The sequence below is a fragment of the Sceloporus occidentalis genome, unplaced genomic scaffold, assembly GCF_023333645.1.
Source record: "Sceloporus occidentalis isolate IW3139 unplaced genomic scaffold, rSceOcc1.0.p SCAF_2, whole genome shotgun sequence".
Taxonomy (NCBI): domain Eukaryota; kingdom Metazoa; phylum Chordata; class Lepidosauria; order Squamata; family Phrynosomatidae; genus Sceloporus; species Sceloporus occidentalis.
Genome location: NW_028316982.1, coordinates 63190954 through 63217771, shown reverse-complemented (window position 1 = coordinate 63217771; position 26818 = coordinate 63190954). Strand labels below are relative to the sequence as shown.

The 26818-nt window shown below is 40.0% G+C and overlaps 1 protein-coding gene across 8 annotated transcripts in view; it reads left to right on the top strand.

The window, feature by feature from the left end:
• The window catches only part of LOC149318470 (cytosolic purine 5'-nucleotidase), a 97667-nt gene that overhangs the window by 50990 nt on the left and 19859 nt on the right, over positions 1 to 26818 (top strand). For all 8 annotated transcript variants that reach the window (XM_089509779.1, XM_089509783.1, XM_089509785.1 and 5 more), the window contains 10 exons: positions 9879 to 9996; positions 13655 to 13750; positions 14699 to 14790; positions 14933 to 14990; positions 16885 to 16978; positions 17625 to 17678; positions 18443 to 18526; positions 20636 to 20677; positions 22381 to 22488; positions 25835 to 25901. In XM_089509779.1, coding sequence (XP_089365905.1) covers positions 9879 to 9996; positions 13655 to 13750; positions 14699 to 14790; positions 14933 to 14990; positions 16885 to 16978; positions 17625 to 17678; positions 18443 to 18526; positions 20636 to 20677; positions 22381 to 22488; positions 25835 to 25901 — 813 coding nt within the window. The remainder of the gene's footprint in view (positions 1 to 9878; positions 9997 to 13654; positions 13751 to 14698; positions 14791 to 14932; positions 14991 to 16884; positions 16979 to 17624; positions 17679 to 18442; positions 18527 to 20635; positions 20678 to 22380; positions 22489 to 25834; positions 25902 to 26818) is intronic.

The following is a 26818-nucleotide window of genomic DNA, read 5'->3' as shown; positions in this document are numbered from 1 at the left end:
GCTTCATGTGAGTTATAATTTTGGCAGCAGTATATTGCACTAGCTGGAGCGGCTGCAGATTTTACTTTTCAGAAAAGGGTATACAAATGGCTACAGTACCTGTCTTGGAAGCAAAGGTAACACTAGTGTGCATGGGTATCTCACACTTTACTATGTAGCTTCCTCTGCATATTGGCTTCTCTTGTGACATGCACACCTCATAAGGAAGCCCACACTACCTGAGAAAAAATAATTTTGAGCTGGGTACCACACACACACACACACACACACACACACACACACACAGAGTGTACTGACAAATTGTGAATACTGTCAGCTGGTTTGCCTCTTCAGAGCTTTGTCCTTTTGCCAGATCACACACACACTCAACCTGAGGATAGGTTTGTTTTGTTATTCCCTGATGATCTCAGTACATCTCTTGGTAACCCTGTGCTCTTACACTTGAATTACAGTTGTCTAAGGGGTATGCATGTGGAGGTAACTGCACTGGTCTGGCTCACTGCACAACAGATTATGCATGGCAACATCTAGCTATATGTTGAGTGTAAAAGGAATTTACAGGTACTTATCTCACAATTAACTGAATAGCTGAATAAATGAATTAACAATTAACTGAATAACTAATAACTCAATTGCTTCAAAACTAAATATCTATCTGTTGTCTGTTGTTGTGTGGCCAAAGGTCACTCAGTATGTTTTTGTGGCTAAGCGGGGATTTAAACTCTGCTCTCCAGTGCCATAGTCCAGCACTCAAACCATTCCACACTGGTTCTCACTGTCCTTTAATTAACGTTCTTCTATGCTTCTTCTATTATATGCTCCTGTTTGGCACCCAAATACTGCTCACTGCCAGCTTAACATAGATAGATGACTTGTTTGGGAGCTCATGTTACCCAAATGAGTACTTACACAGCTTGCAAGAAAATGTCAGGAGCTTGTAGATCATCTTGATTGATCTAGAATCATCTGTGGTGTGGAGTGTTGTCAAAAAGGGACACAAGGTCTGTGAATTCCAACTCCATTCCCAGTTGTCTAATTAAAGGAAAACTTACCATGGACTATGTCACTGTAACCAGAGCATCATAATCTCTCTTTATCACAATGGTCCAGTCTCCATGGTTCTGATTTATGCTGTTTTCAGAAATAAATACTTGCTCAGGTAGCCTGCTAAAATGTACTAAGAAATTTCCAATATTGGTATGGGAGAAAAAAATTGCTTTGAAGTGTATGTGAATTGCCACTCCTTAAATGGCAGGCGTAGCATGCCAGTTGAGTCTTCAGTAGCAGGACAAATGGTTAAATCAACTTCTTCCCCATGCCACATTCCTAATGTCTTGCATTCTGCTCCACGTGCAGACTATTTGTAAAAGCAAAACCTGCATTCATGTACAAATGTAAATGCCATGTAATATGACACCAATATGTACCTGTATCTGTTTATTTAAAACATTTCTAAGTCACCTTTCACTTGATAGATTCTAGGGTCTCTCTCTCTCTGGCTTTATTTCGCGAACAAAGATTCAGGAAGGACTCATCTCGCGCTTTCTACAAGTGCATTGATGACTAAAAAGGCCAATCCAAGATAAACAAGTCCGGTTGCAGAAAGCACAGCAGAAAGTCTCCTTGGGTGATGTTTCCAGGTTGTGGTTCTTTCTGTGTTGTCATTTCTCTTTGAGACTCATTTGGCGTGAGCTTTCAAAAAAGGCTGCAGCATCGTGGAAAGTGCGTCTCCATGCCTCCTGATGCGAGGCCAGGGCGGACCATTGTTGGTGATCAGGCTGAGCCTGAGATGATATTTCTGGGAGTCCTTATATCTTTTCTTTGGAGCGCCCCTCTACGAGTTCACCGAAGAATACTATTTTTGGGAGGCGATGGTCCTTCATCCTATAAATGTGTCCTGTCCAACACAGCTGCGTCCTCAATAGCATGGCCTCAATGCTGATGATCCCTGCTTGCTCAAGGACAGCAACATTTGTTAGTCAGTCCAGTGTATATTTAGAATTGTGCTTAAACAGCGCTGATGGAAGCGTTCGAGGAGTCGTAGGTGTTGGCGATAGGTGACCCATGTTTCAGACCCATAAAGGAGAATAGACAGTAGAATGGCTCTATACACACTGATTTTTGTGCTTCGCCTCAGGGGGGTATATGATAGACAAAAATTATATGAACAAAATACAAATAAAGTAAACCAATGTAGTTGATTGTGATCAGTACATTGTGTCATCATACTTTAGTCCCTTGTATGACCTCATACTGTAGGACAGTGGTTCTCAACCTTTTCTGTGCCCTACACCTCTAGAAAATGTTTGATTAATGTTCACAACCTCTACAAAAGTACTATCATATTTGAAGATGAAGTCAGATTTCTAATTCTCAGTCACAAAGCGAACCACATATAATACTGCAGGTGAACAAACTGAACTTTTTTTAAAAAAGCTTTTAACTCAGTGCATTAAACACAAATCTAAACTGAGCAATTATATTCTAATTTATTCAGAAAAAAATGAGTGATGACTCATGGCTCCTCGTTCAAGGACACAAGCCAGTCTTTGTTGCACCCCTTGAAATTTCATTTTGTTCTCACCCAGGTTGGGAACCACAGCTATAGTAGTTAGCAAAAAAAAATTGTTCCTGATGCTGATATTTAATTTTAGGGGAGTGTGTTTTTAAAGTAGAAAGATTGCTTTGTTGTTGTATGCCTTTAAGTTGTTTTGGACTTATGGTGACCTTATCACAAATTTCTATTTAGAGGGTGTTTAACATGATCTTCCTCTCAGGCTATGAAAGTGACTTGCTCAAAGGTCTGTGGCTAAACAGAGATCCAAACTCTAGTGTCTAGAGTTATAGTTTAATGCCCAAACTACTGACTACACCATTCTGGCTCATAGAAAAAATGATACAAGTTAGGAAGGAAGGAAGGAAAAATGATTTTTTAAAAAATTCTGGTGGACGGGTGGGGAGAAGATTATTGTATCTCCTCTGGTTGGCCTTTAAATATGTAGAGGCAGATTCCAATACTGGATAAATCTGAAAATATGAGGTGGGGTTTCCCCACCAAAATTTTCTCTGTATGTATCTGTTTGTGTGTGTGCATAATGCAACTGTATGTTCAAGTATTAATGTTGATATAATAATAATAATAATAATAATAATAATAGGCTTTATTTATATACCGCCCAATCACTGGGAATCCGAGCGGTTTACAATAGAGGGGATAACAGACAGTTCCCTGCCCACAGGCTTACAATCTAAAAGACACGACACAAAAGGAGAAGGGAATGGTGAGGGAGGGAGGGAATCAGGTCCAGCATTCTTCTCTCCCTCTGAGGCCTGGACCAAGGCAGATGGACCGGAGGGAGGGCTCTTCTTCTTCAGGCTAGCCCCTGATGGAACTGGGCCAGCCTACTCTCTCCCTCAGAGGCCGAAAGATGACAGTTAGGGAGGGAGGAGCCTCTTTATCTATAGATGACTATTGTTTCCATGCAAGCAAGTAAGTAGGTTAGTAAGGAAGGAATAGAGTAATATATTCTTTTGCACCTAGCATAGAAATAAAGCAGGCTGCCAAGTGAGAAAAACCCTCTCCTTTGTTTCAAGCATAGAAATGCAGCAGACTTGGATAGGAATGTGGATATCTCTTCTGTCATCTCTGTAAAAAGGCATGTCACTCAGCAACTTTTGCAGACTTAAAATGCTAGAGAAATGTCATACTAGTACTATACTTTGATATTGATAAAGTACCCGGAAAACTGTTTGATGCCAGAAAATTATTAGTCACATTATGGATAGCAGAAAACTACTTTTAATATTTTCCCCTGAGAAAATACAATACATACCACAATTCTCTTAACTGGTATCTGTATCATGATCTGGACTCAGCTAGGCAGCTAGTGTTACAGAAGTTACAGAAGACTGATCTATACAACAAATTCAAGGATATTGCTTAAATTGGTAGTGTTCATTCTCTGGTTAGATTCTGATCCCACCTTGGACAACTTGAGTTATTTGTCATAGTATTTTTTCTTGAGTTTCCATGTATGCAGAGCCTTATGGAACTGCCACTGAAAAAATAATTGCATGTTTGCTGTGGAAATTTTGCATGCTCTTTTAAGCACTAGAATGAATCACATTTGAGTGTTATAGTGAATCTGAGTTGTGTTTAAAAAGGTAGTTCCCCCTTTGACAAGGTTGTCAAGTTGTGTCCGGGTGTAGGGGGTGGTGCTCATCTCCGTTACTGAGCCGAAGAACCATTGTGAAGGATGTCTCTGTGATCATGTGGCCAGCATGACTGCACAGAATGCTGTTACCTTCCCACCAAAGTGGTAGTTATTAATCTACTTTCACTTTTACATGCTTTTGAACTGTTAGACACAGATGAAGCATTAGAGAGAGGAGCAAAAGACAAATATAAAGGTAAAGAAGGGGGAATATGAATTTGATTAATTTATCCATGCTTGATTTTAGTGGAGATAAGAAATGCTGGATTTGCACAAGTGGAGTAATCTGCACCTGTGCAGTGCATTATTTGGAACCTTCTAGAGCTATTATATACAGTCGTCCCTCCAGATTCGTCAGGAAGAAAATCTTCTAGAACATGGCCACATAGCCTGAAAAACTCACAAAAAACTATGTAATTAACAATTTGTAAGCCACTCTGCCAGAAGAGCAGGGTATAAAAACTATGACTGACTGACTGACTGACTGACTGACTGACTGACTGACTGATGAAACCATGAGTCAAGGCTTAAAGCTCTTTTGTGGACCTTGCAGATTTCTGACAATACAGTGGAGAATAGGCCATATGGCCTTTCTTGTGGGTAGGTTGGGCCATTTGGTGGCACCACCGCCTCAATCCTCCTCTGTCTTGGCAGCTTCCAGTTCTTCTCTCTGAATGGCAATGAAGCAGTCTTTGCAAGAGCCCATATCTCACTCTGGATCATCCCACTTTGGAGCCTGTAGCCTAACACTCAACACTGGGTAGGCTGGTCCATGTGGAGGCTTTCATGCTGGTATTGAAGTACTAGGCAGAGAAGAGGCATCAGAAGAAGAAGGGAGAGAAGCATACTGAGGGAGCTTGGTCTGCAATTCAGACTTCTCTAACCCAAACTTCTCTTCTAGTGGAGGTGGTTCAAGTTCATGATCTTTTGGTACTGATCTTGGTCAAATCTAGATGCTCATCTCTTCCCTCTGAACCTCCAGTTTATAAACTGTTAAGGGATGCCGTTATCACTGAGATTGTGGAGTCCCCTGCAGGGATGCAACTGTTCACCTTTGGACTGCAACAACAACAACAACAACAATATCATCCCACCCTTCTCCCCAGACTGGGACTCAGGGCAGCTTACAACATTAAAAAAAATCACATTGAAAAGCATACAAAAATAATATATTAAAACAGAATTAAATTACTGCAATAATTAAAACAAATTACGTGTTAAAATATCAAATAGTTTAAAAAGATAAAAATGTTTAAAACACATTAAAGCAATATAACACCTTCCACCACCTCCATCAGTGGAGGACCTTCCTGCTCCTCAGTCACCTCATTCTCCTACTGAATGGCCTGGTTTGCCTGCTTGACATTGTTTGATGTTAAAATCGGATTTGGGCAGATTTATGGACCTAGGGTCATTTCCATCTGGATCCGATACTCTGTGTTTGAAGTTTTCACCCTGCTTTTGTTACTCTTACAAATCTGATATTGGTGTCAACATAATTTTGAGTGATATGCCATAGGGAATTGGAGTAGTACAGAGGCTTTCTCTGTATTGTCAGTACTTACTGTCTCCATCCGTGGAGTTCAGCTGTTGGTGTCACTCCAGAGTACAGTGGACCCTTGTTATACGCTGGGGTTTGGTTCCAAGATCCCCCGTGTATAACAAAATCCGTGTATGCTCAAGTCCCATTAACTATAATGACATAGCAAAATGGCGTCCCTTATAAAAAATGGAAAATCAAGGTAAATTTATACTTTTTTGGAACATTTTCAAACCGTCTATGCTTGAATCCGTGTATAAAACATCCGTGTATAAGAAGGGCCGACTGTAGATCTTTACTGCTACCACCATGGTCGGTATCATATGACAGAACTTTCCTCGATACCATACACCTCAGTACTGAGCCAGCATAAGTCTGAGTAAGCTTAGAAGTGCCCTAAAACACAGCTGTTTTTGAAATAACCAGAGTGGCCTGAGCTCCCAGAGCATCCTCATTGTTTGCTTTCAGCTCTGCTGCTTCCTGCTCCCATGCCTCTCATACCGGCTTCCTTGGCTTTCTTCCTCCTCTTGCTCTTTCACAGGCCCCTCATGTTATACACACCCTCAGCCATAATGCTAAACAATCACACTCTCCACCTTCTCTCTTCACTTCCATTCCACCCGAGAAACTGTCTTATGGTAGCTAAGGGGCATGTGCCTACTGAGAAGCTGAATGGGAAATGCATGTAAAAAGGAAAGCTGATTTTTGCTATGTCTAAGGCTAGAGGAAGGCATAATGGGGGAATGCAGAGGCAGCTCTTGGTCCTTTTTAACAGCCTTGTCTTTTCCCTTCCTTCTTCCCCGAAGCTGGGCAGGCTGGCCTCTGCATTTCTCAAGCTGGGAGAAGTTTGCTGGGTTGCTTTTTGATGATGTGCTCCCTCATCAGTAGCATGGGCTCCCTGGAAAATTATGCAGAGTGATCTCCCTAGATCAGACTGCAGAGGGGACAGCGAATAGTCAAAAAAGCAACTCAGCAAACTTCTTTTAGCTAATAGTGCCTTTTCAGCAGCCTAGTCTTCCTCCTCCTTTCTTCCTCCCTGAGCCAGGCAGGCAGGCCTCTGTGCTCCTTGTGGTTGTTAAGGGGCATGGAATATTCTGAGAATCTGAGCAGGAAATGCAAAAGCAGGAGGCGGAGGAGAAGGAAACACTTAGCATGGCTCTTTTGCAGTGGCCAGTCTGTCTTCAACAGTGAATGTACACGTGTACGCGCATGAACACTACTAGGGGAGTCCTTAGAGTAGATCTGCCTTATTTGCAGTTTCATAGAGACATGTGGTTCTCAGACCAGACATTTCCTTTTTGCTGAAAGTGGGGACAGTTTTTCATACAAACCAGAACGTTGTGTTGTCTGCACTGATTCTGGACCTAACATGGATTTGGAATGTGCCCATAATTGTCTTGACATTAGGAGAACACTAGCCTTCTGTATAGACAGGACTGTGGCTTCATGCAATTCCCAAGACTTTTTGTCTGCTACTCCTCTGTGAAGGAAGGTCTGCCGGTCTCCTCACAGTGCCTTTCCAAATGGGTCATTTCAACAGTTCACCTGACCTATGAACTAGTCAAGAAAGACCCTCAAATACAAGTATGTGGTCACTCTACCAGGGCTTTGGCTGTGTCATCTTGCCTTCCTGAAGGACATTCCTTTGGAGGATGTTTTCTGAGCAGCTACATGGTCACAGCCTTTGACCTTAATCTACATTACAGAGTGGATGCGCAGTGTAGGGCTGAAGCTGCTTTTGGGAAAGCATTGCTGTTTTCTTGTCTTGCATGACACTCCTGACTCCTATGGTGAGTAGCTTCTAGTCTCCTATTTGTGTGTGAGTTACAGAGACCACAATGAAGAAGGTTGCTTACCTGTAACTGTAATTCTTTGAGTGGCACAGGCACAGATAACCCTATTTGTGTGAATTCAAAGATGACCACTCAGAGAACTACAATTACAGGTGAGCAACCTGTCCTTCTGCCTCATGCCTTGTTGAGAAGATGGGTTTTGAGGAACAGTTTGAAGGAAGCCAGTTCATTCACTTCCCAATGGTAATTCATTTGGTGGAATGCCTAAGGTTTGTGCATGCTCTGTTACATTTCTGTGTAATGGTAGCTAGGCCGTCTATGCACAAGTCTCATTCACATTGTGAGATAGAAGAGGTTACAAAAGGCTTGTTTCCTTGATCTAGTTTCTAGATAATAATATGTGTTCACATTCTATAGAAACTGGTTCTGAGTGATTGTGGCCACTCCATAAATGTACAGCTCACCACGGAGCTGAACTTGGGACTTTGATTCTTATCTCAGGGTTTTAGTAATCTTCCTACACTAGTGCCTTCATTTTGGTTCTGCTTCTGTGAAGTCAGATTCATCATGCTCATCCTCCTCATCATCAACAATAATGTTTATTTATAATGCCCTTTGGGGAACATCAAACGTATACAATGACAATAAAACTTAATGCTATGACATATATTATATGTATATATGAGATGCATTACAGGCATAAACTCATTCATGATCAATAAGATCAATTATAAAATAACACTACTAATTTCAGATAAGGCACATGTGGATATATCTAGAATTAGCATTATTAGGAAGGCAGTTGTGTTGCTAAAAGGAACAATGAATGATAATGGATCATACATGGAACTGAGCTTTTAAGAATGAAGTAGGAAGAATACTAATGCAGGATTGATTTTTATATATATATATATATATATATATATATGTGCAAGATAAAGGGAGTGAATAGTATTGATATATTTAGTAAGACTGAAATATTGAATGACTTATGTCCAGTACAGGTCACTGTAGCAGACCTGCACAGTGGATTTTTCTCTGTGCACAGGAGAAACTTAAGCAAAATTATAAACTGCTTTTGAAAGTCTTCTTAGTATCAGGTTTGTGGTATAGCAGGCTTCTGTAAGTCAAAATCTACCTTTGCTGCATTGAACCAACTGTGTGGTGTTTCAGTCTGGCCTGTGTCTTAAAATTCTAGGAAAATTGGACTTTGGCCATTCATATAATAGATTCCAGAATGTCTAAAGAAATTTGAGAAGGTGTTATGCTAGCGATGGTGAACCTTTTACAGGCCAAGTGTCCAAACTGCAACCCAGACCCCACTTATTTATTGGAAAGTGCCACATTCCTCTGGCTTTCTAGTAAGAAACTCTGGCAAACTCTGTGCTAGGGCGACAGCATGTGTGCCCACAGAGAGGGCTCTGAGTGCCACCTCTGGCTCACCACCACTGTGTTATGCTATTAGGGTAGTCTTAATGGAGGTAAATTAGCTTTAGGGTTATTTTTAAGTAGTTATTTTAGTCTTATGTAAATGTTTTTATTTGCATGTTTAATGTTTTCAGTGTTTTACTCCCTTGTACATCACCACTGTACATTGGGAGCAGAGGTGACTTGAAAAGCAGTAGACGTATGCTTTCAATGGATAAATGAATGCTATTATTAAGATGGTGGAGAACAGCAATCCTTAACAGATAAAAATCAGTGGAAAGGCAGTAATTTACAGGGATAATATTTAGAGAACTAGTGTAGTGTAGTGACAGTATTTACTTTTCACAAATTATGAGTTCTCTGAAATATGACACAATTTAATGTTTTCGTGTAGGATGATAGCCTTTGCAAAGTTTTATTAATACATCACAAACTAATGTGACAGCTGGTCGTCTAGTAAAAGGCAACTTAATCTGTTATCCTGTTAGATACCACCTGACTAGATGCTTGATCTAAGATTAGGCTTCAAAATTGTCTTCTGAATTTCATCAGGACCAATAAATATCAAATTTTCTTTTAACATGGGCATGCAGAGGTGAAATGAGGTGAGGGTGATAATGCTGTTTGGAAAATACTTCCCTTGAGGCTCTAGCTAATATTTCATTTGATGGATTCTGTTGCTGAAATAGGAACTCTGTGGCCAGTTGGAAGATTGTTCCTGGCATAATGAAACTCCTAAGATCACTATACCTAACAAAGTCTGATCGTTTACTCATTGCTTTATGTTTGCTGAATTGTCATAAAGTCAGATGGCAGTAGCATAATTCATGTAGATATTCTGCCTAGATATAGTGTGTTTATCTCCCTGATATTTCTCAAAAGAATTTTCTTCTCTTGTTACAGTGTATAAATCTCCAGAGTATGAATCTCTTGGGTTTGACTTGACAGTTGAACGATTGGTTTCAATTGGATACCCTCAAGAACTGCTTAGTTTTGTGTATGATCCTACATTCCCTACGAGGTAAATAACTATAACTTACCAAATGGTATATATGCTGTGTATGTTTTAAAGTTTTTTTTACAGAAAACCTTGATGTTCAGTAGTCTTTAAAAACAATTTACAAAAGAAAAGTGGCATTTTTGTTTGATGTGTCAGTAAAAGAGTGTGTCTTAAAAGAAGTGATCTACATCACAGTAAATCCATGTGGGGCTTTGGTAAATTATATAAAGATGATTCAAATCCGGGGTGACTAAAAATGATACTTAAGCTGATGGAAAATATTTGTAGATATGGACAAGGATCTATACTAGCTTTTTAAACATGTCCTGTTGATTTCAATGGATCAACTCTTAAGTATGGCAAAAACTGGATCCACCTCAACCCCCTCCCCCGGAACATTTACAGTCATTGAGATTTCTTCACATTTCTCTTGGAACTTAGCCAAAGTTTGTAACAAAGAGTATTGAGTCATGTTCCAGTAGACAACAAAATAAATGTGAACTTTTTCTTAGAATTACAGAGAAAAGCATTAAATATGTTAACCTGAGTTAGGCCCAATTGATATCTGATTCTGAGGTCCATTGACTATGACTTTTGTAAAAGTTGTGAGAGGGTACTACAGCAGAAGAATGCCCCAGTATGACCATGAGGTACTAAAGCCAATGCAGTCCATTTGGTAAGACCACAAAATAAAGCATGCAAATCAAGCCTTTGTTGATGGAAAGTGAAGAGAAGAAATGCCAGGCTTGCCATAATTCCAATTTATTATTTTACCTAATGTGTGAATATGTACAGTGACTTGCAGAAGTATTCACTCCCTTTTGACTATTCCACATTTCATTGTGTTACAGCCTAGAATTTGAATAGATTTAACTGGCATTGTTACCATGTGATAATATGGTTAGCCCTTGCCGACCATGGGCTTACCATCTGTGGATTCGAGCATCCGTGTACAGCCCTGCCCTGTTCTCCCCAGTGGTGGCTCATGCACGTGGCTGCACTAGTGTTGCCATACACATGGTGCTCCACCATTGGTAATAACAGGACTTGAGGTCCCGTGTTTCTTTGGTCCAGAATGGAACCCCCACAGATACGAAGGGCCGACTGTACTCATTACTCTGAAGGTGCAAAATATATTTTATTGTAACACAAATGTTAAGGAAATAAAAGTAAACTTGTACTTGTTGGTTGTACAGTCAGCCCTTGGTGTCCATGCGGGATCTGTTCCAGACCTCTCTGCTGATGCTGTAGTCCGCATTGTCCCCAATGGCGGCATGTGCATGCAGCTGTGTTGCCATTAGAGACAGTCCCCATTGTCCCATGGCAGCACGTGCATGCATCTGCGCCACTGGGGACAACGGAACTGAATGACAATATGGCTGCATGCACGTGCCACCACAGGACAACAGGGACTGTCCCTTATGGAGGTGCTGCTAGTGCATGCACCAGCATTGAGGACAATGTGGGCTTGCTGACTGTGCATGCTTGAATCCGCGGGTGGCAAGTCCGTGTATACTGAGTTCTGATTGTATAAGCATTCACCTCTTTTCCTGTGACAGGTCTAAATAAGAACTGTTGCCTAATAAATAGGATAGAACCAATACATGGCAATTGCAGAGGAAAATCTGATTTAAACTGCAAGATATCTTGGACTGGATAGTGACCATAAAAATATAACCAAAGTAACTCTGGAGTACCTCAGATAATAACAATGCCAGTTAAACCTGAATAATTCTACAAGGCACACTGTGTGTGTATTTGTGTTTTATCACACCACTGAAAAGGCTTCTGAAGATTGTACGGTCAAATTGTGGCAAGAACTAAAAAATTGTGATTCAGGCTCATCATGAAGCATGTTTACCACTGTTCCTCACCTTGAACAGCTTGGATGACCCACAGCAGGTGACCCCCTAGCACTGACTGATAGCTCTGTATGTCTGCTCTGGGTATTGGGCTTTAAAGTTCTGGTTCAGACAAGCAATGTCTGTTTCCAAATTTACTTCAATTTTTCATTGCCCATAAGGGCATTTGGAAAAATGAAGATCTTAGTAGCTGGCATTCCTTCTCATTGGTATTACCTCCTTCCTCTCTCTCACATTCAGGGCTAAGCTGCACATTACAGGAGACATATATGACTGCTAAAATCATTCTCAGTCAATCATGTTCTCACCTATCTCCCCTCCATGTGCAGATTCACCTACTTGAAAGTGAAACTTCTCGTACTGTGCATGTTCTGCCCTCATTTTGCTTTTACCAGTTAATGATATAGATCAAGGACTGGAAAATGCGCATGGGACAGTGTCACATGATGAACAAATAAAAAACTATATATATTCCTGGCAGAGATGGGAGAATGTGCCATGGAAAGTGTTGAAGTATGTGCTCACTAAGCAAGCTCAATAAATTAAAAATTTTCATAAAGAAAAAAGAACACAGTTGATAAAAATGTTATTGGACAGTTACAGACAGGCTCATTTGTAGAGACAAATTAGGTCATTCTGTGTGAAAAGGGACTGGCATTTTGTGGCATGAAAGGGAGAAGCACTAAACCCTCCCTGTGCCTGTCACTTATCCCTCTCCCTGAATATTTTTTATCCCATTAGGGTCACTCTGGTATCAGAGTTTATTGGAGGAGATAGTACTCAGGGAGAGAAACTGGAAGGCGGTAATCAGTGGGTGGAGGAATGGTTCTGCACTTCTCATCTGAATGCTCCTTTATTTGTTAAATCTGTTATTCAGCCTTTCCACGTGATGGGAACTGCGCTGTCTTTAAAAAAACAAATACCACAATTGGGTCTAGATCAGTGCTTCTCAATTATTTTCTGTCATGCCCCCCCCCCCCCAGGAAGAAGAAAACATTTCGCGCCCCCCTTTATGGATCTAGAAATCCAATATGACAGTATTTGCCAAGGTCAAATGAGCCCCCCTTTATGGAGCCTCGCGCCCCCCCCCCAGGGGGCGCGCCCCACTATTTGAGAAGTACTGGTCTAGATTAACCTTAATATTTGTTATAGTCAAAACACTGCTCATAGGCCATTGGCTTTGTAAAATTTCTCCAGAACCATTTAGCACTGTATGAGTGATTTAATGTATTCAGATTGTTGCAAATACATTTGCTGTGTTCACAACTGATGATAAACCAAAGTTGAGTATGAAGTGCATGAGTTACAGTGAGCTGTGGGCTTGTATTCTCACTTCTCCCCTCTTTCCACTTAGCTGGGTGGACTGTTCTTTGACTTGTGAAATTGTGGTTTACATTTTAACTGTGATAAGTTTTAAACATGCTAGTTTTAAGCTGTGATTTCTAAAGTATTAATCACAATTCTGGGATTTAAGAACAAAGAAGGCTGTGATGAACTAACAGTGGAAGCAAAAACATCTAAAGTTGTCCTGGATTCAGGAGATTTTTATTAAGAAAAATGAAGTAATTGTAAGCGAATCGATCAACTGTACATTTAAAACAGGCAATGCAGACTATTTTTTCCTCTGCAGCTAAACAAAAGTTCAATGGGACTCTGTCAACAAAGTGTCCTCCTTAGGGTCAGATACTAGTTTGGACAGAACGTGATAGAACTGGCTCAGGTATGCCATTCTAATAGACTATCTTTCAAAGTCTTGCTGTTCATCACTGCTTGGTATACCATGCTTAGATAAATTCTTGCATTTCTTTATTAATTAGAGGCCTGGTATTTGATTCTCTTTATGGAAATCTACTGAAAGTTGATGCCTATGGGAATATCCTAGTATGTGCACATGGCTTTAACTTCATGAGAGGGTAAGTACTGTGTATAAAGGCATTTGTTTAAGGTAAGCTGCATTCTTTGTGTACAGCTATTCCATGGCATGGGGTGGAATGTCTGAGTGCACATGAATAGGATTGATCTGATAGGATCAATCCTATTGGATAAGATTAGGTTGAATACACATGAATGGGATTGTGCTTTTGAAAGATTCCCTCAAGGTGTCATTCAAGCCCTAGGATTTCCAAATATTTATTTGGAAATTATTTTTTTATTATTTTGTGTAGTCTAGTAAACCACAGTAACTTTAGAAATATAGTTATAAAGACTAATAAGTAAGTTTTGAAGAAATATGAGCAGGTCTTGTTCAGCTGTAATTATCTTGGTCTAGTAAATCATTGTGCTTATACAGTCCCTTCCTTCCCTTCTCTTGCACACCCCTCTAACAAGATACAATGGTTTGTTAAGCCACAGTTTCCAAGAACTGGTGAAAATAGTTTCTTCTCTATGGGAAATGCATTATTAAGGATTACATTTAATCTTGTAGAAAGAGGAATGTGCAGTCGGCCTTTGGTATCCATGGACTTGCCATCCGTGGATGGCAAGCCTGCATTGTCCCCAATGGCGTGCTTACACACAGCCACACCACCATTAGGGACAGCCCTGGTTGTCTCGTGGCAGCACGTGCATGCAGCCACACCTCCATTACGTTTCTTTGTCCCCAATGATGGCACAGCTACGTGCATGTGCCACCATTGGGTAACGTGGGCTTGAACATCTGCAGATTCTTGTATTCGGGGGGGGGGGGGTCCTGAACGGATCCCCCCGCAGGTACCGAGGGATGACTGTATATATTAACCACATTTCCTGTATAGAAGTATTTAAAAAGAAATAATTTTACTATTTTTTAAGGATTATAGCCCTGAGATTATATGTTGTCGACATGATTAATTTGCACATTCCCCTGTCCCTTTCATTTTCAGGCCTGATATCCGAGAACAATATCCTAATAAATTCATCCAGAGGGATGACACTGACAGGTTTTACATTTTAAACACACTGTTCAACTTACCAGGTGAGATCCTGAACTGATATGGGGGTGGAGTCAGCAATATGAGGAATTAACATTAAGAATATTGGTCTAGATGAATTGTATGAATTTATCTGTATCCTATTATTCACTTTTAATATATAGTCTTGGCTTTATTTATTTGCAGAGACCTATTTGTTGGCCTGTCTGGTGGATTTTTTTACTACCTGTGCCAGGTATTCAAGGTTAGTGTGTGTGTGTGTGTGTGGGGGGGTGTTGTATGAATTCTAGGGAGATTTGGCATGTCCACCACCTTTTTCTGATTCAAGTATGAAAAATTAGTACTGATCTTCTGATCTGTAGTTCCCTGAAATGTTAGAGTAAATGGGAGTACCTGAAGGATTGTTTATTTTGTTAAAGTTTATACTTTAAACCCCATGGAGGGTCCACAAGGCTTCATCATTCACAAGAGATGGGAAAATAGCTCACTTAAAACCAGTGGCTAAACATCATCATTTAGAATAGGTACATGGACTTTTTTTTGGTCCTGAGGGCTAGATTCCCAATCTAGAAGATTGGAAGATCTCAAGGTGTGGGGTTCTGTCCCAATTTTCCCTGTTAATGCCACACCCTTCCACCTAAAACCTGTTTCAAGTTTCTCTATGCAAGAAAAGGTATGATGTTTTGTGAAAAAAGAGTTTGGAAAAACAGCTCATTGAAATTGATCTGTATCCCTTTGTACAAGGCATGTCCCCCTTGGGATGGCATGCAGCACATGAATGTACTTTACTAGCACTTGGAGAAGTGGATTCACTTCAGTCAGTGCTCATGAAGTTTATTCATGTATTACCTCTGTTGGGATAGAATGTGGTGCACAAGGAGGAAAGTAAAGATCAGAGATAACAGCGAGATTCCCGTTAAAGCAGCGGTATTCACTTTTACCCTTGAGGCTCTCCTTTAATCTGCATGTGGGCTCGTCCCCCCCCCCCTTGATGTAGTATTCATTTAGTGTGTGTATTTTCATTCACTAAATGAACTAAATATTTTTATTCATATACAGTCAGCCCTCCTTATCCACGGATTTTTTATCCACGGATTCAAGCATCCACGGCTTGAAAATATTCAAAAAAAGTATAAATTCCAAAAAAGCAAACCTTGATTTTGACATTTGATATAAAGGACACCATTTTGCTATGCCATTATATTTAATGGGACTTGAGCATTCACAGATTTTGTTATCCATGGAGGATCCTGGAACCAAACCCCAGCAGATAATAAGGGCCCACTGTACTACATCAGGTGGGGGGGGGGGGAACGGGGACGAATCCACATGCAGATTAAAAGAGGGCCCCAAGGGTAAAAGTGAGTACCACTGCTTTAACGGGAATCTCGCTGTTATGGCTTAGTAACAGAGATGAGCACCGCCCTCTATGGTTGGACACAACATGACAACCTTGCCAACAAGGAATACCTTTACCTATTTTCATTCACACATTTCATGTATATTTACATTTTAACATTTTATAAGGAAATATCATTGTTGAAATTAGAACAGTTTCATTTAAGTAAATTAAATAGTTATTACATGTGTTTACACATAAAAAAGCTGGAAAGAGTAGGGATCAGGGCCTCCAAGTCTCATGCTCCCTTGAGCAAGTCTAATGTTCCCCCTGGGATCCCTTCCCACCCATTTGAGAACCACTACCTTTAAACAATGTTTCCTTCTTCTTTGTGGTCTCTGTGAATACACACAAATGGGTTATTCTGCACTTGCACCTTGTGAATGATGTGAAAGGGAATCCCTCTATTGACTCCTCCACCTGCTGATGTCCAAAGGAATGGATTTAGGGGGGAGGGGTTGGGCTTTACTGGGATCTTGTGCAAGCTGAATAAGGAATGGTCTAGACATTTTCCATCCCCTGGCTTAGCAGTTAGATACCACAAGGTATATATTCATAAGTAAACCAAAGCAGATAGGAAAGAACCCACCTAAGGTAAAGTTAATAAGATAGTTTTAAAATCTGTAGCTATTGCCATTTCTTATTTATACAACACTTCTCAGGCCTATGTACACTTTTTTTGGCAGCTGTTACGTTTATATGTGCAATATCTATATGTGTTCCTCTTTTTCTCTCCTAGCTGTGAAACAGGATTTAAAGATGGAGATCTCTTCATGTCCTTCAGGAGTATGTTCCAGGATGTGAGAGATGCTGTGGATTGGGTTCATTATAAGGTAATTACGACTTTCAGATTGTCTGTTTAATTCAATAGTTGTTTCTAGGTTTTAATTATGGTACTGTAATTTGAACACCATTAAATTTATTTTGAAACCCAATGAGTAAATATTGGATATTGAATGCTAGTTAAGTGCCCCATGAATATAATTGGTAAAGAGGTGCTGGGAATTGAAGATTCAAGTTTCTTCTGCTCTTCCTTTTCCCTCTATGATTGTTAGGTGGTCTCCTACCCAGGAATAGCTCAGAGAGAGTGCCATCACTAAACTGCAGCTGTTGAACTGTGTTAGGTGGTTTGTTTGTTTAGTTTTTGGTGTTTTGTGATTTTCTACTTCAGTTAGGTCCGTTCCAGAAAATATTAGCTTCCACCATTTGAATGGCATTTTGTTCTATATCCGTTTCTCATGTCTTGAATGAGCTTCTGGGCTGTGTACGCCTCCACTGAGCCTATGTGAAGTGAATCTCTTGATATATGAAACTCTGCAAAGAACTTTCTGTGCCTACTGTCACTGGTCCAAGATGGTACATCTTTTTACAATGTGATGACAGATGGAAGGTGATACTAATATGAAACCTAAGTAAGATGTCTGGTAGACCTTTGCTTCTGCTGTGGCTTCATAAGGATTCCTCTATTTTTTTTTCCAGGGATCCCTCAAGGAGAAGACAGTTGAGAATCTTGAAAAGTATGTGGTGAAAGATGTAAGTATGGACAACTTTTTTATTACAGGAAGATACATGGTGATTTATTTTACACAACAGTGAAAGAAATTACTCTACATAGGTTCGGCTGAATATTTCCAGGCAACTTGCCTATTTAAATAGCTCATGGAGGGAGGACAAAATAGAAGTTACTCTTTGCCTCTTTCTTTAAAGAAATTCTTTTGAGTACATGGTGGAAAACACAGATAAAGTATTCCATATTGAGTGATAATCTAAGCTTCTTTTATTCTAAAATATGCCAATCAATGGTCCTTGCTGCCTGCATTGTACCATTTTGAGCCTATCAAGTTTCTAGTTACATATTATAAAATGTTCTTTGAGCTTTCAGTTTGAAAAAAAATTCTTGTAATTAAGCCCTGGCCACATAGAAAATTTTGTACAAATCACAAGATATAATTTTGAAACCTGTCAATCTAATGAGCCAATCTAAATATTTAGCAATAGATTGGCAAAAGCCTCTTGCCTGGAATGAAACACACAGGAGTTATCCACAGTAAAGAGACAGGTATCCTTGGTGCCTTTTTCTTAAATCATTTGTGCTACGTATTTGCCTAGAATCTGTGCATCAGGTCCAGATTTGAGAAGGCATTTTAATCAAGCTGAAATAAACATGTAGAATTATTCAGATGGCAGTGCACACTCCCATCCCAGCTGGGAGATTTGAAAGGCCCTTTTACAGACAAGGATTTCAGCTTAAATGGTGAGATGAGAAACAGGGTTTTTACAAATATTTGTTATTTCAGGGGAAGCTGCCTCTGCTGTTGAGCCGCATGAATGAGGTGGGAAAGGTGTTCCTTGCCACAAACAGTGATTATAAATACACAGATGTAAGTACAGCAGAATATTAGTTATTTGTTGCTTCCTTCATTGTAATTTATTATTTTCAAATGTCTCATTTGGACAGTGTCATTGTGGCCTGTGGAGTCCTAGAAAGCTCCAAACACTATCTGCCCCGTCCTAGTTCATCAGTCATTTGCTGAATTGCAGTTTTCCCATTGCTCTTTGGTGGAGGAATAGTGATCTTTCCTGCATCAAGACTGAAGTTGGGAAAATAATGCCCGCACCTCTTCAGTGGAGTTAGTCAGTATCACCGTTTCTCCCCTGCTAATGAATGTGTGAGCGTTTACTGGCACTATCATCCCTGCTCACTATGTAGCCTCAAAAGGGGCCATTCCAAAACTCAGCCTTTAGTTGCCTTGAGCTGGTAGCTTCTTGGGACTGTACTTGAGTTTACTTAAATTGTGCTAGAGCTTACATGGGCTCTTGTGTTCACATTCCTCATTGTGTAAAGTGATAAACAACTAAAAGGGAAACCCCATTTTCTTCTTTGTAGTCTCTGTGACTCACACAAATGGTTTATCCTGTGCCATGCATCATTCAGAACCTTCTAGAATGTTATAGAAGCATTTTGGTGATAGCCCCAGTCACCTCCAGCTGCCCTGTATAAGGGGATTCCCGCTGAAACCTCCAGTTCTTTTTCATCTATGAGACTGAAAGTTTCTTATCGAATCCTGTGGGTGTGTGGTGTAGAGCTGCCCTTTCCACTAGGGTTTAATTCTAAGTTATTGGATTTTTTTTTTAAAAAAAAGCAACTTCCAAGTTAACTGGATCAAGCTGTATCTCTTACATTGGTATAAGTAGAAATGAAGGATTTCTCATATATCTTAATCCTGCCCATAGTTAGACTGGGAGTATGAGTGAGTTTACTATGTACAGTTTGCTGTTCCTGTCTATGGGCTTGCCATCTGCGGATCGGAGCATCCGTGGATGGCCCTGCCCTGTTCTCCTCAATGACAAGCACATGCATGTGGCTGTGCCAAAGCGGTCATATGCACATCACACTGTCATTGAGAAGAACAGGACTTAAGGTCCCATGTAATGTACCATTTGTGAGGGTCACCAGAATGGAACCTCCACAGATACAAAGGGTCAACTGTATTATGTATGACGCCACTGAAAGAAGATTGCACTGGTTGACATGCATCTGGCTGCTTGATATGTGATCCACAGTCTGTACCTTAAATTAGAGATCAATAGAGGTCAATCCTAAGATAAAGGAATTGGAAGAATAGTATTCATCAATATTGGAGCCTCCAATTTATCCAAATCTACCTTGTTGACAAGGTAGAGGGGAGCTAGAAGCAGCTCCAGTGCTCAACTGTAGATTCATCAGATTGAAATTCTCTTTTTCACCTCTCAGTGCCATAGCTGCCAACTATTCCATAGCTACCAATACTTTTTTGTGAGTCTGAGGTAAAGTTCCAAGCTTCAGAAGAAGCCACTGCAGAAAAGTCTGGGTTTGTTTATGAGGGGCCAGCTCCGAGATGAGTCTCGCCCCCCTCCACCATCAGAACTTTGCTTAGGAACTTGGAAGAAGGTTTGCATCTCTTCCGATGGCCTCCGAGATCCTGTCCATGAGACCATAGGGTTGTTCTCTTTCTGAGTTTTCATTGTGCTTTGCATGACTGTAAAGTGTTAGGTAAATTATCAATTTAGTCTGTAGGAATCTTTTCTTTTGATCAGGATATATAAGGGCAGTTGGTTTGATCTGCAGATTCTGTACTGCTGTGAACTAATAAAAACCATGCATTATGTTATACAAGGCCAGGATTTTTAGAAGGTTCTTTATTGTTTTGTATTAATAGGGTCAGAGAACTCTACGACTTAAAGTCAAACGAATTAAAATGCCTTTAACTGGCATACCTTTTCAGTGTAATGCTATGGCCAAATTCATCATTCTAAGGGAGGACTCTGGAATGGCATGTTAATAGCATCTATTCTTGACATGTATATTTGAAACTTGCGATGAAAGTACTTAAACTTCATTCCTTTGTACAGTGGTTGCTTTATGTAGAAACTGTGTGAATGAGAAGTCTGTTCATATAACTTAAAATGCCTACAGTATGTCTAAATCCTATTTTTAATCTGTCTTTCAGAAAATTATGACATATCTGTTTGATTTTCCACATGGACCAAAGGTGGGTTATGAGAGAATAGTTGCTTTAGTGTTAGCCAGTATATATTACCATTTTTAAATAAGTAGAGAACCAAATTCAATTGTAGTTCATGGTAATAAAAAAAATCACAGTACTTATTTAATTTTGAATTTGTTAAATTCAGCCTTCTTTGGCATGGTATCAACATTGTTTGCTATAGCAGAACAGATGCATATAATTAAAATGTACCTGGTATGGCACTAGTGATAGGAAGCAGAATCCACTGAGATCTAGTTGTGATTTAATCAGAAGTATTCATAGCCTTTTGCGATGAATTTTTTGCTTGCCTGCACCTGTGTACTAGGGGAAACATGAGTAGAACCTTTTTGCTTTTCTAGAAGTGATTATCATTCAACCTACATTAGTGGATATGTGGTTATGTTAGCAATCCTGTGCCAATAAAGAATGGCTTTTTTTGTTTCCAAATGTTTATATTTATGGCTTATATCCAAAAAAATTAAACCTGCTAAACATTAGTAAAATCTAAAATATACATTTATATAAAATATAAATTTACTCGAGTGTAAAGCCACATCAGGCAGGGAGGTGAGGGCATGTCTTTTTGGCCCTGCCCCTTGAAGCTCTGCCACCCTCACCAGGTGTCACCCTGGTGTGGGTTGCCACTGTGGCTGGGCACATTACTGTAATCATTTTGTTCACATCCTCCAGCTGCATTAACTGAAACTGATCCCATACAACTGGTAGACACAGCTATGGACGTCTCAGTTGAACCTTCCATGATAACAGAATCAGAGTCACTGCAGAGACAAGCAATTTTATCCTCAAAATGAAAAGCAAAGGGATCACAGCAAGCCTGTGAAATGTGTAGGCCATTCAGTTTTTCATAACTTTAGGTAAACAAGCTTTAAGGCTGTATTGTGGTTTTATTTACTTGGATTTTTTTATAATTAAAAAAGTACTATCTGCAGTATACTGTCACCTCTCTTTACCTTTTCAGTGGTTGTTTCTACTTTGAAAACATCTGAATGTTTTGCAGTACAGTGTAATGATGGCTGCATACTTGAGTAGAGAAACTGTTGTCTGCCCTAAGAAGCCTAAACTAAAAATGCTAGAAGTGGACTTAATTATGAGTACTATTACCTTCTGACATAAACATTTTCCTGCCAAGCTTACAGCTCTATTACTTGTAATAGCAGTTCCATCACACTACATGTAGAGTACAGTTACCAGTTTCTGCTACAGAAGTGAAAATAGCCAGTACTAGTATGAGTGAGAGCCAGGGTGGTATAGTGATTTGAGTAGTGGACTACAAACAAACAAACAGCTTCATTATATACCGCTTCATACTGAACTAACAGTGTCTATGCGGTTTACAACTGTAAGCTAAGTACCCCCAACAATCTGGGTACTCAATTTACCGACCTCGGAAGGATGCAAGTCTGAGTCAAGCTTGAGCCCTTTCTCTGGTATTGAACTCGCAACCTTATGGTTTTGAGTAAGTGGCTGCAGTACAGGGATTTAACCACTGCATCACCAGGGCTCCTAGGACTAGGACTTCAAGAGACAAGTATCTGAGTTCTTGGTCAGCCATAGAAACCTATTGCGTGTCCTCGGGCAAGTCACACTCTCTCAGCCTTGGAGGAAGGCAATGGTGCAACCCCTTGCCCCTGAACAGATTTTGTAGCTTAAAATGAGATATGCTTTTATTTCATTTTTTCCTCTAGCCTGGTAGTTCTCATCGACCATGGCAGTCATACTTTGACCTCATCCTTGTGGATGCACGCAAGCCTCTTTTCTTTGGAGAAGGCACAGTCTTGAGGCAGGTGGATACAGTAAGTGATGAATAGAATGCCTCTTTACATCTGTCTGAAGGAAAGCATGATATAGCCTGTTTCAGTAGAGTGATGGCGAACCTGTGGCACGCATGCTAGAGGTGGCACTCAGAGCCCTCTCTGTTTGCACATGTGCCATTGCCCCAGCACAGAGTTTGCCAGAGTTTGTTACTGGAAAGCCAGAGGGACATGGCACTTTGCAATAAATAAGTGGGTTTTGGGTTGCAGTTTGGGCACTCGTCCTCTAAAAGGTTCACCATCACTGAATTAGAATATGGATGTGTTGAAATGCTATAGTAGTTTCTCTCCTTTGTAATTCATTGAATACTAAGACTTAAACATGGTTATAGCTAATTTTGGATTGACACAGAAGGAAAGTAAGAGAAGGCTTTCCTTAAAATATAATCCTTCCTCACACAGAGCGTTAACTACTTCAGCATGGCGATAGACACTAAACTAAGAACAGTATCAATAGTAGAGTTACAGAGAGCCCAGGAGTACTGCGTTTCATTTAGTTCAATATCAGTGTGGGTGCAAACTGAACCACTATCCATGCTCTGTCACTACATGAGATAAGTCTTTGTTGGGAAATTTACTTCTGTTGTTTTACCTGAATTTCTGCTATTAGTAACTTGTTTGGCTTAAGCTAGTTTCCACTCTTATGCTGGCCATGTAGACAGAATCGGTTGATATTAATGTACTTGCCAGGCAATCCCAACATTTACCATAGTACACGTAGTTTTGAGCTAGTCTCAGTATCTTACTGGGAGTCATGCTGAGGATTTGCTCCTGCTTTTACAGGGGATAAATGTGTTTTAGGCAAGAGCATGGTACCATCTGTACTACATGGGTGTTGATAGACTCCAGGTGGCAGAGATCACTAGCTGTAGCCATCTTGGTTCCCTCCGCAGGGAAAGGCGGGATATAAATGAAAATAAATAAATAAATGATAGGTTTGCATTGATGATACAGTTTCACTTGACACTGCCACACTGCCTTTGATCATTATGAATGATAAAGAAAAGAAAGATACGGGTCTAAAACATGCTACAGAAGTGTTGAGATTGCTTTAATTGCCCTGGCTCAGTTCTAGGGAATTCTGGGAATTGTAGTTTTGTGAGACACTTAGCCTCCTCTGTCATAGTTCTGGTGTCACAATAAACTACAATTTCCAGGATTCCTTAGCACTACCAGGGCAGTTACAGTGGTCTCAAGATGGATTATTTCTGCAGTGTGTTTTGGACCATAGTGAATGAAACCTTCTGTTAGGAGAAGGGAAACACCAGTGGCACGTTTGTGTACCAGTCATGTAATGTCATACAACAGTTGTTCAACTGGACTGTGATTCACCAGAGAAAACTAATATCACATGTGGAAAGTTGATTGTAAGAGACATACCAATTTATAAAAGTGAATTTTTAATTGTGGTCTTTCAGCATCACATATATGTGTCTGTGTTGAGCACAGATCCAAAACTTTATAGGTAGTTGTGATGTGGGCAGTAAACCTGCCTTTCCTCCTTTATGCACTCTACTTTCAGTTCTAATTCATAATCCACAGTAATAGCACTATTTTTATAACTGTGTTTCACTTTTTCAATAGTTCTTTTTCTAAAGTGATTTCAAGATCAGGATGGACAGTTCAAATTTAATATTGCTACTTGGTGACCCAAATAACCATGCTTCTCTTCCTTTAATGATTAAAGTTAAAGGTAGTCCCTTGAAATGAATGTCTAATTGTAACTGACTGTAGGGAGCAGTGCTCATCTCCATTACTAAGCTGAAAAGCCAGCGTTGTTGGAGGACTACTCTGGTGGTCATCACTGCACCGAACGCTGTTACCTTCCCACCGAAGTGGCATCTGTTTATCTACTTGCATTTGCATGCTTTCGAAGTGCTAGGTTGGCAGAAGCTGGGACTAGTGACAGGAGCTCATTCCAGCATGCAGTACTTTAGTCTCGAACTGCCAACCTTCTGATCTTCCAGTCATCAGAATTGGCATCTTAACCATTATGACACCACATCCTTTTAATGTTTACAGACTATGAAATACCATAATTCCCCAGGAAAGTTTCTTAATTATTGCACCTCGAGTTAGGATCTTTGAAAGTCCCAAATATGCATGCTACAGAGATCTGAAACACATGAGATTTCTTAGAACGAGAAAACCATCCACTTGGTGTTCATATCAACTCAAATTAGGGATGTAAACCCTCTACTACTTTGTCCTTACATCTGAGGATGAGTAATTAAGTAGTTTTCTTCCCACTGCTGTAAAAAAAAAGAAAGAAAAGAAAACAGTATTCTTCTACCACATGCTCCCAGTATTCGAACATCTCAAAGTGCTGTGCAGGAATTATTTTGTAGAGAAAAACAGGTTCCTCTGGTGCTATCTTGACCCACCAAGCTCAGTTTAGCCACCATGCCTTTAGACTGTCCTTCTATATAGTGGATTTTTTTATAGCAAATATTATAGTTGATCAGGCCAGGAAACTGCAGGCTCTTTAAGTGGACCATTACTTTCTGATATGGAATCAAGACAGAGTATTTTTTTCAGTCAGAAATTCACTTCCTGCTTTAAATAGTTCTTGTTTTTTATATCTCACAAGAAATAATTCCACCTGTCTTCTACTCTAGTCCTTCATCTCTACTAGAGTGTTCTCACATTTCTTTGATATTTGGGAGGTGGTAGCATAAACAGTTGTCGTCTTCACCCTTCACTAAGCAGGGGGCCATTATGCTATCCTATTATTTATCAAAAGTATCTCTTCCACAACATCTGATGATCCATTCCACTAGAGCCATGATTGCTTCAGCTTTTAGGATGGATGTCACTCTTCTGATTTCTGTAGAGCACTGACATATAACAAATATCTTCCACTTTTATTAAATTATCACCATGATGTCTGTGCTAGAGCAGATGCTGCATTTGGCCACAAAGTTTTATTTTTTGACCTTGGATAATTTTCCACCATGATGATAAGCATGCTCATTGTCACACATATGTGTGATAATGCTCAGGGACCACAATGAAGGACGTCATGTTGCTTGCCAGTAACAGATTTTCTTCAGGGTGTGCAATTTGGACTGTCATGCCCTACCTTTCCTCACCTTTCAGCTTATTGTTGGATTAAACTTGGCGCTACCATTGTATTAGCTGTAATGAACTGAAATTAGGGCATTGAACCATGTATGTAAAGGGGAGGGAGGAGGCCAAGCCCAGATCTGGAAAGTTGTCTTCTACACAGTCGCAGAGCTATATGGTGTGAATGCACAAATAACAAATCAAAGAACATCAGTTACAGTTAAGCCACCTATCTGTTTTTATTTATTTATTTATTTTTCAGGTTACTGGCAAGCTGAAGATTGGTACCTACACAGGTCCGTTGCAGCATGGTATTGTCTATTCTGGAGGTAAAGTAGAAATGCAATTGCTTGGTTCTTTTATCAAGACACACAATACAGATCTTTTTAACCTCCTTTGGTCTGGATTTCTAAGTTTCATAATGGTTTCTGCAGAGTATATGCTCTCTATCTTAAAAGGCTTTCTTTGATACAACCCAGAATAGGTTCAAGTTGCAGTTACTTAACTATGCAAAGGGATATAGTAGCACGTGCATGGCACCACAATATGTCAATATTTCCATGGCTGACCTAGAATAGTTCCTTAAATCCTGCACCCAGAAACTACTCCTCTACCTTGAGGTAATTTGGACTCATGGAGAGGACTCACATAAGATATTCCATCAGAGTTTCAACAACTTCCACTCCACCATCACTCTCAGCCTGGAACTAGCAAAATAACAAGTTCATTTTTGGACACCATGGTACATCTACAAAATGGACATCTAAGCATCACACTATATTGCAAGCCCACTGTCTGCTACATGTGCTTATATGCCTCCAGTTTCCACCCTGAACATATTACCAGATCCATAGTCTACAGCCAAGTCCTCCAATATAATCACATCTGCTTGGACCCACAAGAAAGGGACGCCAAACTCATGGAATTATAACAAGCATTCCTCAAGCTACAGTACCCACTGTATGAAATAAAAAAATAAACAAGGCAAGACTTGTACCCCGGATTCATCTATTACAGAACAGACTGAAAACAGAAAATGAGAGAACTTCACTGGTGGTCACATACAGCTCTAAACTGAGACCACTCAGACATATCATCAATGAACCGCAACCCATTCTGGATCATAATGCTTCCCTCTCAAGGACTTCTAGTGGCAGGCCTTTAATTGCTTACATACAGCCTCCAAACCTCAAACAGTTACTTATTATTATTATTATTATTATTATTATTATTATTATTAACCTTT